Source organism: Antennarius striatus, chromosome 9 (assembly GCF_040054535.1).
Source record: "Antennarius striatus isolate MH-2024 chromosome 9, ASM4005453v1, whole genome shotgun sequence".
Lineage (NCBI taxonomy): Eukaryota > Metazoa > Chordata > Actinopteri > Lophiiformes > Antennariidae > Antennarius > Antennarius striatus.
Window position 1 is genome coordinate 16,625,328 of NC_090784.1, and position 15,249 is coordinate 16,640,576.

At 43.7% G+C, this 15,249-nt stretch overlaps 1 protein-coding gene across 1 annotated transcript in view; it reads left to right on the top strand.

Moving 5' to 3' along the window:
- Positions 1 to 549: 549 nt before the first annotated feature.
- LOC137601472 (glutamate receptor ionotropic, NMDA 2D) overlaps positions 550 to 15,249 on the top strand; it is a 29,789-nt gene continuing 15,089 nt past the window's right edge. Inside the window, exons 1-7 of the mRNA XM_068323664.1 lie at positions 550 to 669; positions 966 to 1,172; positions 2,122 to 2,388; positions 5,643 to 5,971; positions 7,075 to 7,189; positions 14,238 to 14,443; positions 14,974 to 15,142. Of these exons, the coding sequence (XP_068179765.1) occupies positions 559 to 669; positions 966 to 1,172; positions 2,122 to 2,388; positions 5,643 to 5,971; positions 7,075 to 7,189; positions 14,238 to 14,443; positions 14,974 to 15,142 (1,404 nt within the window). The 5' untranslated portion in view covers positions 550 to 558. The remainder of the gene's footprint in view (positions 670 to 965; positions 1,173 to 2,121; positions 2,389 to 5,642; positions 5,972 to 7,074; positions 7,190 to 14,237; positions 14,444 to 14,973; positions 15,143 to 15,249) is intronic.

The following is a 15,249-nucleotide window of genomic DNA, read 5'->3' on the forward strand; positions in this document are numbered from 1 at the left end:
CCTCTCGCTTTCCCCGTCTACACCTCCTCCTTCTGTTTTCCACTCTTGTCTTTTATTTGCAATTTGACTTTATTCTAATGTCTTGTTTTTAACAGTTTATTATGCTCTTAATGCATTATAATTCTTTTGATGCTCCTAATGTCTTCTTTTTAATTCATGTTATGCCTCTGCAAAGGACCATCCATTCCTTGCGTGTGAATGGTGTTATATAAATAATCTTGCCTTGCCCTTTCTCTCTTGATTTAATGTCTTCTGCATTGGACATCTCTGAAAAAACATGTGAGGACAACTTCTCTTTATCTTCTTCTACTTCTTGCTATCCCTGTTTTTCAGGCACCCTCTCTTAGTGGGACATATATCTGCCTCCCCCCTCGGCAGGTTGCCATGGTCGCCATACCTACTCTCTCTCTCCTATTGGTCCTGGCAGAGTGGGCAGGTCTGGTGGACGCCTCCCCCCACCTCCTGCTCCGGCCCAGCCCGCGGGAGCGTGATGCAGGGGCTATGATGAACTTCAACATCGCCGTGATCCATGCCGGTGCATTGCAGGCGGAGGGGGCGATGACAGGGCCTGGGGGAAGGGTGCTCTACCCTGGCTTCGGCCGGGTATATGGCTCCCTGGGGGAGAGCGTGGTCACCCAGTGGGGCTCTGCTAACGTCATCTGGCTACAGGTTGGGCACTGTCTCCTCTACCTAATGTTCATTCAGCTTCACTTGAAGGGAGGAAATAACAATGACCATCCATTATTCATCATACTCGCTCTCATTATTTGAGCTGAATGGGCAGAACACTGCTGCAGTTGTGCTCACCCTGCTAAATGAACGAGCGGCTGGCTCTACCCTTTAAATTTTTATTCAGACTTGTCATATATATACTGGCACTTTCCATATAAATAACCCAAAGTAAACACACACATCCCTACATGGTCACCCTCCTCTTTGACCCGTGTTTATCCTTTCCCCCCCAGGTGAATGACAGTAGTCCTAAAACAGTGCTGTCCCAGCTGTGTGAGCTGCTGGCGGCGAGGCCACTGCAGGGTCTGGTTTACGAAGAGGAGAGGCCGCCTCGCACAGCCTGGGGTCCTCTGGCCCCCATGCTGGAGTTTGTCTCTGCACAAACAGGACTGCCCATAGTGGCTGTAGGAGGGGGAGCGGGGCTGGGGAGGATGCCACAGGTACGAGGAGGGAGGATGTGTGTGTGAGTGTGTGTGTGTGTGTGTGTGTGTGTGTGTCAAGAAGAGGAGATGAGAGGAACATAACAAAGCCAGTGTCCCAGATGTGTGATTGTGTAGCTCCGAATGTGAGGACGAGTAGAATGATGTTAATGAGGAGTGTATGCTAACGCAGCATGGCGCGCCATGAATGAAGTATTAAAGGAGATGCTTGCATCGCCATAACAACTCACAATATCTCTATGTCGGGCATCCTCTCTGGAAGAAAAGGTTTTGGGACGTGCTGATGGGATGGAAGGGATGTTGAAGGTCACGGTTGCCCGATATGCTGAAACTCTGCAGTGTTTGATCTGTAAATGGCACCAACTGGGGCTGTCACTCCGCCTCTGATGTTCCAGGGAGGGGGGGCAATGAGCAGACATGGGTGTGTGCATGATTGAGAGGGTGAGAGAAAATGTGTGAGTTGGTATGCAGCCAACAGAGAAACTAGTACCACAAGCTTTTCTCCACCAAATTGTGGATGAAAAGAAACAAAAAGTGCTGCATTTGTGCTTACAAATAACTGTTTTAACCATTTACTCTTGAGGAATTTAAACTGTAGGACTTTAATGAACTGCCTTTGAAGATGTACCCTCGCCTAGTTCTCATCCCCTCCCATCTCTGAACACACTTTTTAGAAACACTCCCTTCTGGACATCATAAGAGATTTTGTGCAACAATCCTTGCTGTTTTAGCCCTACGGCTGCATTAGTACTGCTGCTCCATAAATACTTCAAGCCCCGTGATGCCTTGATGATCTGCATAAAGATGGAGTAGTCCTCAGAGTTGTTGCTGTTTGTCGTGAAAGTGCTGTGTCACTGAACGGTGGCTTCACTTTAGACGTACTATAACTACAAAGCGTTTTTACAGTGAGATTTTAAAACCAGACCTGTCGCTCTTTTTCCCACATCAGGAATCAGGTTCCATCTTTCTCCAGTTCAGCTCTTCTACCGCCCTCCAATTGGAGGTAATCTTTGAGGTGCTAGAGGAGTATGACTGGACAGCCTTTTCCGTGGTGTCCACGCGTCACCATGGCTACCAGGATTTCCTGTCTGTGGTGGAGGGCCTGACCGATGGCTCGTTTATCGGTTGGGAGAAGAAGAGTGTGGTGATCCTGAACGTGACCGACGACCCCGGGGGAGCGCGCACTCGCAGGCTGCTAAAGGAGAACGAGGCGCAGGTGAGACGGGGGGAGAGAGAGTGGGGAAAGAGGAAAGGAAAGGGGAGGAAGTGCTGCCAGGATCATTGGGAGCCCCCTTTTTTTGACAGGTGGCTTCCCAGCTTTTTCCTTCCTTCTTCATCTTTCCCTCTGTCCCTCCACATCTCCATCTCTCTCCCCTCCCTTTCCTATCCCTCTGTTCTTCTCGTACATGACCATCTGTCGAAACACAAAGAGTTCATAGAACAAGAAAAAAAAAACGCAGGGCAACCTGATTCGCTGCCTGTTTGTTGTGTGCTACTGTGTAAGAGTTGTGTTGAAGGTGCTAAAGGCGTTCAGCAGCAATAGCTTTTCCGTATAAGGTTGTAAAAATTGTCTTTTTCCAGAGCAGCTGGCTGCAGCTGAAGCTGCTGTAAATGTTTACCCTGAGAAACTATTCACAGCTTCATTAGAATTTACCACTAATACAACCTAAGTGATATCTTTGAAAACTGATATGCCACTCCCATTTAAAACAAAGAGAAAGGATTTAATAATGTTTAGCTACACAATCTGAGTACATAATGAAAAATTTTATTCTCAATCGATCCTCGCACCAGAAATTCTTTATTTCCTTCACTCCTTCACATGTCTTCATCATTTGCTTCTATCCTATTACATCTTTTCTATGTTGTGTTGATGGCGTCAATTATTTCTTAGTTATTTTGGTGACTCAACCAAGACTCCCTTTCTGGAGAAAATTCATTAATATTTGCAAAATTTTCTGTCCTTTTATATGTCAAGAAATTTTAGAATAAGTTTCAGTGTAGAAAAAAGTAGGCAAGAAAAAAAAAATCCAGTAAATAGCTTTAAAAACAAAATGAATGTTATGTTTCCAGATCTAAGATTTTAAATCTCAGCAAGTACGGGTTCTCAGTGTAATTAAATGAGCAGGATGACTTGTAATTTCAGTTTGTCCTCCTCCATGCTGCGTGCCTGCTCCCTCTCCCACCACACTGCCTCTCTCAATTTTCTGTCCTCTCCCTACTTAATTCAAACTTCCATTTTCACTCCACTGCTCCTCTTAACTTGTTTTTTTCATCTCTGCTTTCTTTATCATTTTTTGCCCTTAAACATATTTCTCATCTCCATGTTCTTACTCTAACTCCCTCTCCCTCCTTCCCTCTCTGCCTCCCCTCCTGTGTTTTTTGCCTAGAGACAAGCTCACTCTCCTCTGCTGCGCTCCTGCTCACCTCCATCTCTCTAAGGCTATCTTTCATTCCTCTCGTCCGTTCGTCCGCCCCTGTTGCTTCACGTCTTTCCGGCTGCAGACTCTGCTCTCCGTTGGTTTAGTTTAGTCTGAGTCTCAATGTCATCGCTAATGTCCCAGCATGGTCACTGCAGCTCAGTGTGTACATGAGTGTCTCTGTCGGTGTGTGTGCGCGTGTGCTGGATTCATTAGACTCCAGTCTGCTAGTGTCATTGTTGATATAACATACCGCCTGCAGCTTGGTGTCTACACACAGTTCTTGCTTTTTAACCCTCTTGCTTTTCACAACAAGTCCTATCTTTTATTTTTTCTCCACTGCGGGGCTTATAAATGCTTTTGATTACTTAGTGATGTGCTCAGTGCTGTGTGTGTTTGCACTACTCCTTTTCTCTCTCTGCCATATATGTGGTTGCGGCCTTCTACACTGCGGATGGCCTGATGCAGGTTTCTGGGTCAATTCCTATCCGAATCTCTCAATGTCTATCTTTTGTTCCATCTGTCTTCCAGCTTCTCCCTCGTCAGTATTTCTTCTCTGTCTCTCTCGCTCTCTGTCTCTCTCATCCACTCACTCGCTTTCTCTGTTCTTCTCTTTCTTCATTTCATGCCTTTAGATTTAATGTGCGTCCGTTTAGAACTCTGATTCCTCCTCCCCTCCTCAAGTCAGTCTCCCTCTCTTGTCTGCCATCCTCTTTCTCGGTCCTTCTCTCCTTCCTCCTCCCCTTCTGTCACTCACATTATCTGTCTAATTCACTGGAGGGTTATTGGTATACAGGCAGGATTGTTTTGCTGAGCCATTACAGTTCAGAATTCAATGTCAGTACAATTCTCAGAATGCGGTTTCAGGCTGTTCTCCTGGCCCTCGGCCCCCTTCCATGAAAGTGATGTCTTTATCTTTTTTGTCCTTTGATTCCCCTTTGTCTTTTTTCTTCCCTCCGTCATTATTTATGCGTGTCTTTAAGTTTAAATGATCTCACTCTCCTTTCGTTCTTCACATTTGCCAGAATCTAACCTCCACCTCCACATCTCAATGCCACCTGCTCAGTTTTGCTCTATCTTCCTCTTGTCAATCCTTTCCTTCTCTCTCCATTTCCCCTCCAGCCCGTTATACCCCTCTTTGGTCAATTCCAGCCCACACCTACCTTACAGCAGCACTTCAACACAAAGACCTTTTATACTTTCATTGCTCTGTTTTCCGATGTTTTAAATGTTGTCATTCCTCCCCAGTCTCATTCCATCACCCCATCCCTCCGTTTGCAAATATCGTTCATCTCTTCAGGCTCTGATTTCACCAGAATGTGTCATCCTTTGCTTTCCCTCCTTTCCGTTCTCAGAGGAGTGACTTTTCTGTTTTCCCACCTCTGATTACTTCCCTTCATCAGTTATTTTTCCCACCGTTTGTCTCCTGTTGTCTCCAGGTCTTTTCTCCACCCTTCTTTTAATAACATATGTCAGAGTTTAACCTCTTCCCCCTTGTTTTCCCTGAGGTGTGTTTGGTCTCTTACTGCACTCCCCATCCATTGCTTCCCATTCTCTGCCTCTCTATTTATCCGCTCCACCACTTACAGTTCTTTCATTTTTCTTCTTGTATGACTCCTGTTTTCATTATTCATAGCTCACACTTGTTGCATCAGGCTCAAGCTCATTATCTACTGACCCCAATTGCCTTCTGCACTCCCTGATTAGCGCTCATCACATTCCTTCATGCAGTTTTCCCTCTCTGGTTTGTGTGCCTCTGATCATATGCCCATCTCCCATGGGCTTCAACACACCAGCTTGCAAATCCGTCTCCTCTTACCTTCCCCAACATCTTTGTTTTATTTTGGCTTTTTTTTTCAATATGACTTTTCCAGTCCAACCTCATGCCCTTCTGTGCAGGTGCACCTCTTCTCCAGTTCTGTCTTTCTCCCCTTACTTCTCCTACCCTCTGTCTCTCTCCACGTCTCCCCTGTCCCCTCCTTATCTCACTAGCTTGTATGTGTGTCTCCCCTTGTCCCTTTTCCCTCCCTGCCTTTCTGATTTTCTGCAGGTGCGTTTGCTGTACTGCTCGCAGGAAGAGGCAGAGCTGGTCTTCAGAGCTGCCTGGGCCGCCGGTCAGGCCGGAGCTTCGCACATGTGGTTTGCTGTGGGGCCAGCTCTCTCAGGTTTGGGCATGGAGAACCTGCCTCGGGCTCTTTTTGCTGTAAGGCCCCAGGGCTGGAGGGACGAACCTCGTCGGAGGATTGCTCGGGGAGTGTCCGTGCTAACTCATGGGGCAGTGGCAACACGCAAGGATTATGGGACTACTGGTGGGCCAAACTTTGTCACCAACTGCATGACGGATGCCAATCAGACCCAGAGATTGCGTGGTAGGATGAGGTAAGAGAAAGATAAGATGATGTGAGGGGGTAAGAAGGAGAAATATCAGGCATCGGGGAAGGGCAAGCCAGTTGGTGGGCTCCAATCAAATAAGTAAAAGCAATAGACATGGCGAGGTGTGTTTTATGAAAGGAGTTGATTCTGTTCCAGAATGAGCTGGAAAATAAGTGGATAGAGTTGGTAGATCTGGTGTCAGAGATCAGGCCCAGAGGGGATATCAGTTTTAAAGCTGGCCATCATTCATGCAAAATAGATGTTTTCGGTGCGTGTATTTATGAGTTAGCAAAATTACCCCAGCATCTGCAGCTAGCGGACCATGTCTCATGCGTATTAATGAGTGGGCTTTAATGTATTCCTCTTAGTCTGTGCAAAAAGGCAGCGCACTCTAACAGGTCGCCCAAGTGGTTCAGGTTGTTGTCCCAGTTCAGTTTTACTTCCCCTCATTCTTGATCCACATGCATACGACACATAACATCTTTAGAAAGACATCTTTGAGATTGTTCAGCGTGTAACTCAGCAAAAACGTGTAATTAAGTAGTTCATTTGCAGTGATTTTCATCAATGGAGCGCAACACAATGCTGTACTTAAAGGGGAAGTGATTCATGGATTCTTTGTGAACCGTCTGGGGGGGAGATGTTTTCATTTGCATTTTTTTGTACTGCTACCTGCTGTTTACTGTCTGTAACTACAAGCTGCTACCCCATATGAGGCTTTCAGCCATGTAAGAAGAAAAAAGAAAAAGAAAAACCTTTGAGGTTTTGTGTTTTTTGAAGCCAGCAAGATGACATGAGGAGACAATTAGTGCTTTTGTCCTTTGTGATTATCAGGCAAACTATAGAGCTCACAGTCATCGTGGAGAGTAGCAGCTCTTTGACTTCAAAGGTCCTGACAGTTCTGTGCATCTGATCATTTGTGTGTAGATTTGATTAACAGACAAGGCCTCGCTGTCATCATGGAGGTTCACACAGGAAGAGAACAGAGCAGGGTTACTATTGTTTACATCCTTTTGAATCCATTCCAGAAAACACTTAAACACTGTTGTGTTTTATCTTTTCTTATTGTTGTCCTTCTCCTTCTGATGATATCCATTATCATCATGCAGGTATTTCAGCAACATCACACTTGGTGGCCGGGACTACTCCTTCAACAGTGATGGTTATCTGGCCAACCCCTTCCTGGATGTCATTTCCTGGACACCTGGACGTGGATGGGAAGATGTAAGTTCTTCCTCTATAATCCTGTGGTATGAGTGTCATTAATAATGGAATGGATACTGCCATTTGATGCCCCTGTTTACACAATTCACATTTTGCTGCCTCTAAAGTCTTAAGTCTGAAATGATTAAGTTTTGGGTTTCCAGAGAAATTGCATTTTTGTCTTCTCTGAATAACTACATGTAAAAAGGTGGAGGTTTTGTGCTGATCGGAGCAACTTTTACGACTCTTTATGTTTCCATGTGAGCTGGAGGCGACCGTGTGTGCTGAATTGGCATTTGAAATAGCAACACACAGCTGCAAGCAAGGATAGTTGGGTCACATGGTTCATTTTCACGTAAAGTTCACTATGTCTCACAATCAGTGCCTGAGGCAGAGGAGAGGAGCTGGCCGCTGACCATTTGACCGTTCTTTGTGGGCTCCTGCTGTTCATTTTCTGTCTCTATTAACACATACAATTGGACACACAATTGCTCTCAAACGCGCACACAAGCACGCACACACACACACACACACACACACACACACACACACACACACATGTGCGCTCATACACTAGTGTTTAAATGACTAGATGTGATCAAAATATAATCTTCACAATCTGGATAGTCAATGAATCAATGAAGGAAGTTCGTGAACATTTTATCAGCGTCTAAAATGGACAGAATTTTATTTGTCCCTTTTTTTTTGTGTGGATTTTTTAACATTCTATCAGTCATTTTTGGAATGCATTACAACCTGAAAATATGTTTTACCATTATTTCTGCAAAACACCTACATATATTTTGAAACTATATATGGAATCCTGAACAGGTGCAGTCACACACAATCACATAGATTACAACCCCTGGTTAGAAGTGGCTCCAACAAAGCATTGTTGCCTTTAGATAAATGTAACTGTCAGAACATTTTTCCAGTTCATAAAAACTGCAGTCCAAACCAAAATGTGTTGCTGCAGATTAGAGGTAAGTGTACAAAGACTATCTACACACACACACACACACACACACACACACACACACACACACACACACACACACACACACACACACACACACACACACACACACACACACACACACACACACACACACACACACACAGACCGACGTCCGCACTTGTAGATCTCTGCCATGGTTTTAGGGCTGGATGTGAAAATCACATGTAACAACAGAGCCAATCGAGAGGCCTGCATGAGATCTAAATGACAACATGTTTAGATTTCCAGCTTATGGAGCAAAAAGATTTGCTGCTACTGAATGCATTAACAGATTTGTCCACGCATTTTCACATTTCTGTAAAAATCTCAGTACACTTCTAAATCTTAATTTAGATATGGATATTTTTTTTGTACATTTACAAATCTTATTATGCAACACATTTGCTAATTCATTTACATATTGACAAATCTTGCACACATTTAGAGATTATTTTGCAAATTCTCAAAGCTCGTTGTGAGCACACAGATTTAGAGATTTCACAACTCTCCAAACACATTTGCTAATTGTTTTACTAGAATAATGGCCTCACAGAAATGCAGATATAATTGGTGTTAAGGATTTCTATGTGTCGTTACTGTCAGACTCACCATTGTTTTGTGGATTTCAAACTGTCACTGCATGCATGTCTAGCAACCACCAGAAGCCTGCTGCCTGCATGTCATGCACATTCTATAAAGCCGAGGTTTGTTCACAGATCCTTAATACGAAGCCTTGTTACCTGTTAAAGATGTTTTCCATTCGATGTGCTGTGATTTTATCCATATCAGAAGACAGACTTCTCATTTTCTCAACCACACATCATCACGTCAACACCACACTGTACACTCCTAAAGTCACATAACAGAATCTACAACCTGCAACCGAACATAATCACAGACATTATGCAAATTCAAACACGGATGCACCCCTACAGGCTCACACACACAAGCACACACATACACACACACACACGCATTGGTGGTTCTCAGCCTCCTGCTGGTTTTAACAGCCCACCAGAGTCCAGCCGCAGCGTGTCGTAACATGCTGACTCCTGCCATATCCCTCAAATCCCTTTCAATTAGAAGATCCTGCACTGATCCTTCGACACTGTGCAAACCCTGGGTATGAAACCCACTCACCCCCCCCACACACACACACGCACACACATACACACATACAAACACACACACAGACACACACATGCACACACACGCACGTACGCACGCACGCACTAATAATATACATATAGACATCCACATTGGTTTTCACACAAATGGAGGGACATACTTACACCCTTCTTGCATAAACCCTATTACGCACACACACACACACACACACACACACACACACACACACACACACACACACACACACACACACACACACACACACACACACACACACACACACACACACACACACACACACACACACACACACACACACACACACGTTCACATTGAGGATAAGACCCCTGCATCTGCCTATTATGCACATCTACGCTGTTGGTGCTCCTTGAATATTTAATGTTCTCTTTACAATGACTGCACCATTACCTAGAGCCCTGGAGCATCCAGCTTAGCTTACTGAAACACTGCAGACTAGTACAGAAGGTTGTCAAGCATTAGCATGTCTTGTTTCAGCAACAGATTCAGCATAGGGAGCTCCATGTTCCAGGATATGACCACAAATTAACGAACATCTATTAACAACATTCACAGCTGCTAACGGGGGAACTTTTAATGTAAAGAAGTCCTCCATCTTTTGCTCCAACCAGAATCGTCTCTCTGCCCCAAAATATTTCCAGCTATTTCAAAGCCTGAAGTGATATTTTTTCCAAATGCTTGTGTGTGGTATTTCTGGGTATTTTTCTGAAAGGGAGTGGTGTGTTCCACCGTAAGCTGTATCTGTCTGCTGTCTGTTTTTTGATTGAATGTTGCTGCAGTCGAAGTGCACTTGAAATATTGTCATTACTGCCACCTCAAGCTCTTTTTTCTATCAACACTTGCATTGTCAGACTGCACAAAGCAACGAAAACTTTACTCCACTGATCTGCTTTGGCATTCAGATTCTGATGTGTATTTTTTATATACCAGTATGTACCTATAACTTTACTTATGTATCTTATGTATTTCTGTATAGTATGTGTATGTGTCACAACGGTATGACAAACCTTTATTAGGTGACCATCCCAAAAGACTGCACCGAATCTTCTTGGGTGTGTTTTGCTCTCAAAAGTCTGAATACGCCACATTCAGGACAGCCAGGGTGAATACAAACAACACAAACTGAAGGTGGAAAACAATGACAAAGCCTGACCGACATTTTCAGGTCAATGGTGGATGCAGAACGATGTGGCCCCAGATTTTACAAATCAAACTAAAAAAGAATGAAAAATTGAAAAAAGAAATGAAAAAAGTACAATTTTCCTATAGGTACAACACAAGGATGGACAAAATGAAGCTATCTAATGCAGTCATTACTGCACAGCATGTTTATGGCACTGAATTTATATTTACATATAGTGTTTGTTGATTTACTGTGCGGTTTTGCTTTTCTTATCCTCTCTGGATGACAAAATAAATGTGTAAAGTTAGTTACAGTCATCAGTCTTTTTTTTTTCCTATTTAATCTTTTTTCGAAAAATCAAATTTTTTGTGACTCCCTACCAGTATAACTTCTTCTTTTCCTTTCGGCTTTTCCCTTCAGGGGTCGCCACAGCGAATCAATTGCCTCCATCTAGCTCTGTCCTTTGAATCCTCTTCTCTCACACCAACTACCTTCATGTCTTCCCTCATTACATCCATAAACCTCCTCTTTGGTCTTCCTCTAGGCCTCCTGCCTGTCAGTTCAAAACTCAGCATCCTTCTACCAATATATTCACTATCTCTCCTCTGGACATGTCCAAACCATCTCAGTCTGGCCTCTCTGACTTTCTCTCCAAAACCTCTAACATGTGCTGTCCCTCTGATGTACTCATTCCTGATCCTATCCTTCCTGGTCACTCCCAGAGAGAACCTCAGCATCTTCATCTCTGCTACCTCCAGCTCTGTCTCCTGTCTTTTCCTCAGTGACACTGTCTCTAGACCAAACAACATCGCTGGTCTCACCACAGTTTTGTACACCTTTCCTTTCATTTTAGCTGAAACTCTTCTATCACACATCACACCTGACACTTTTCTCCACCCGTTCCATCCTGCCTGGACACGCTTCTTCACCTCTTTTCCACACTCTCCATTGCTCTGGACTGTTGAGCCTAAGTACTTAAAATCCTCCACCTTCTTGATCTCTTCTCCCTGTAACCTCACTCTTCCACTTGGGTCCCTCTCATTCACACACATGTACTCTGTCTTACTGCGGCTAACCTTCATTCCTCTCCTATTCAGGACAAACCTCCACCTCTCAAGCTTCTCCTCCACCTGTTCCCTGCTCTCACTGCAGATCACAATGTCATCTGAAAACATCATAGTCCATGGTGATTCCTGTCTAACCTCATATGTCAGCCTGTCCATCACCATAGCGAACAAGAAGGGGCTCAGAGCTGATCCCTGGTGCAGTCCCACCTCCACCTTGAACTCCTCTGTCACACCTACAGCACACCTCACCACTCTCTTACAGTCCTCATACATGTCCTGCACTGCTCTAACATACTTCTCAGCCACTCCAGACTTCCTCATATAATACCACAGTTCCTCTCTGGGCACCCTGTCATAAGCTTTCTCCAGATCTACAAAAACACAATGCAGCTCCCTCTGGCCTTCTCTGTACTTCTCTATTAACATCCTCAAAGTGAATACTGCATCTGTAGTACTCTTTTTTGGCATGAAACCATACTGCTGCTCACAAATGTTCACTTCTGCCCTTAGTCTAGCTTCCACTACTCTTTCCCATAACTTCATTGTATGGCTCATCAGCTTTATTCCTCTGTAGTTGCCACAACTCTGCACATCTCCCTTGTTCTTAAAAATGGGCACCAGCACACTTCTCCTCCATTCCTCAGGCATCTTCTCACTATCTAAGATCCTGTTGAACAACCCAGTCAGAAACTCTACTGCCACCTCTCCTAGACACTTCCAAACCTCTACAGGTATATCATCAGGACCGACTGCCTTTCCACTCTTCATCCTCTTCAATGCCCTCCTCACTTCATCCTGACTAATCTTTGCTACATCCTGGTCCACAACAGTCACCTCTTCTAGTCTTTGTTCTCTCTCATTTTCCTCGTTCATCAACTCTTCAAAGTACTCTTTCCATCTTCCCATCCCACTACTGGCACCTGTCAATAGACTTCCATCCCTATCCTTAATCACCCTAACCTGCTGCACGTCCTTCCCATCTCTATCTCTCTGTCTTGCGAACCGGTACAGATCAGTCTCTCCCTCCTTACTGTCCAACCTAGCATACAAGTCATCATAAGCTTCTTGTTTGGCCTTTGCTACCTCTACCTTCACCTTACGCTGCATCTCCCTGTACTCCTGTCTACTCTCCTCAGTCCTCTCAGTGTCCCACTTCCTCTTGGCTAACCTCTTTCTCTGTATACACTCCTGTACCTCCTCATTCCACCACCAAGTCTCCTTATCTACTTTCCTTCCAGATGACACACCAAATACTCACCAAGTACACTCTTACCTGTCTCCCTGATCACATTAGCTCCCTACCAGTATAACACTGATGATATTGCTGATGCTTTAATATTTATTACACGTCCTTCAAAAATATGTTGAGAAGAGTGTTTGAACAGAGTAAAGTACTTGTAGACAATGCTAAAAACTGCCAGAGACAATACATTTGTGACTAATACACGCCATCTGCATCTGTGTCTTTTAAGGACATCCCTTGTCGCCTTGGAGTCTCTATAATTCCATACAACAAGCCTGGTCATGATTCATTTTGTTTCTCCAGGTCAAATAATAGTTGCTTAATATTTTTGAACCAGATACTCATTCAGCAAAGATAAATCAGCTCAGCATTACCAAAAAGACTCTCCAAAATGTTTATAGACAGACCATCAACAGCTAGCTTACCACAGTCCCAGAAGTATTGTTCATGAGAAAGCTTCAGCTTTCGTACATCTTTCCATATTTATTACCCTCTTTAGAGGTATTTGCATATCTTATGCTTCCTTTCTTGTTTTGATTTTTGTGAAATCAGCATCTGCTTCCATCCACCATGCCTCTTTTGTCTGCTGTGTTTGTTTGCTGAAACCGAGGCTACATTAGTGTGGCGTTTAATTGGTTAGTATTAGCTGCAGATTTGCTGCACAGGCGCCAGCAGGTGTAGCAGGTGCAGTCTGTGAAAATATATTGGTTTGGTTCCTTTCAGTTTCATCATTCAGGACACATCTGTAGGATTGCAAAAATACATTTAAACTCGTATCCTGCTGCTGGAAAACAGGTTGTGTCTTGGCATTGCATTCTGACTTTGTCCATCCAGCTTCCAGAGGGAAAACTAAGAGACTATTGTCGCTATGACTCTTATCATTGTCCTGTATGAATCACTGGGTAGTTTGTGATTTATTTTCTAGCCTTTACCTGGACTAAAGAGATGGGATTATTGGTGTGTGTTTTTCTGTGAAGTTAAATCAACCATATGAATTCCACCTGTCCATTACTCACAAATTGATGGTTTAAGTTTTACTCCACTAGTTGGCAACGCCACCAGATCGCCTCAGAACTTGGTCTTATTTATCTAAACATGTTATCTTATTTATCTTGGTCTTATCACTGAATATGTTTTAGAACCCTTTTCATCTCAACTTTATGTGCTTTGGGGGAAATAAAAGCTTTTATAAACTGCCATTCCTGAGCTGGATTTGTCCTACATTATGCATTTGTCATTTCTGTTTACTATGTTTTACTTTTTTAACAGTTTGCCGTTTGTTTTAGTTGTGTGTGTTATACCCTTTATTCATTGTACCATAAATTACTGTGTTATTATGTCCATGTTTCCCTAAAAATTGAGATGTAAATCCAAAGATGATCTTCCTTAAAGACCAATTAATAATAAAAAAATAAAAAACCATCAGTGGTGGTGGGATCTCTTTCTAACGGTTCTGTTGTCTGTTCCCTCAGGTAGGCTGGTGGGAGAATGGCGTGCTGAGGCTTCGTTACCCAGCCTGGTCCCGTTATGGACCGTTCCTTAAACCCCCTGATGATGCCCAACACTTGCGTGTTGTCACACTGGAGGAAAGGCCATTTGTCATCGTGGAGCTGGCAGATCCTGCATCCGGGACCTGCATCCGGGACTCGGTGCCCTGCAGAAGACCCCTTAACGCCAGGTGTTAATCCTTTTTCTTCAGCCACCTCAATACAAATGTTCTATGTCTTTTCCATTGATAATTGTTTGTAGGATTTAATGTCATTTGTTAATATAAATACATTACATCCAAAATACAATTTTCTAAAGAGTACTGAAAGGAAATTAATTTATACTAAAAATGAATCGAACAAAACAAAAGGAGCCTCTTTTATTAATATAAAAGAGCTCCTAAGCTCTTATGATGCCATCAATTTAGGACATCAGTCACCCATCAAAGCTGTGGTCTCTTCACTCCTTGACTATAATCAATAACAGCCTGCTCTCTGGAGGAATCAGTGGAATGACTTAGAGGTCTGGAATCAGATATGACCACAGTCGGGCTTTATGGTTCATCAGCTTTCCTAAGGCATGACAGCACCTAACGCTGGTCGATCAAACCTGTCACCTTGACTCGGCCACAATCATGCTTTTTCTGTGTGAACACTTTTCCTAATTTTCCTTTCCTTACCTTTGCCTTCCCTTCCCTTCCCTGTCCTGTTATTCTCACAGCGCCATCCATGAGGGGGTGGTTCCCATGAAGCAATGCTGCAAGGGCTTCTGCATTGATATCCTTAAGAGATTGGCCAATATCGTTGGCTTCACCTATGACCTTTACTTAGTGACCAATGGGAAACATGGGAAGAAAATTGATGGAGTTTGGAATGGCCTGATTGGAGAGGCAAGTCTTAGTTGATGTTTGTGCATTAGTGTGACTAATATCTTTTCAGTGTTAGATCAAGTCACTCTGAATGTGTGAATGGTTTGGGTATGTGTCTCTATGTGAGT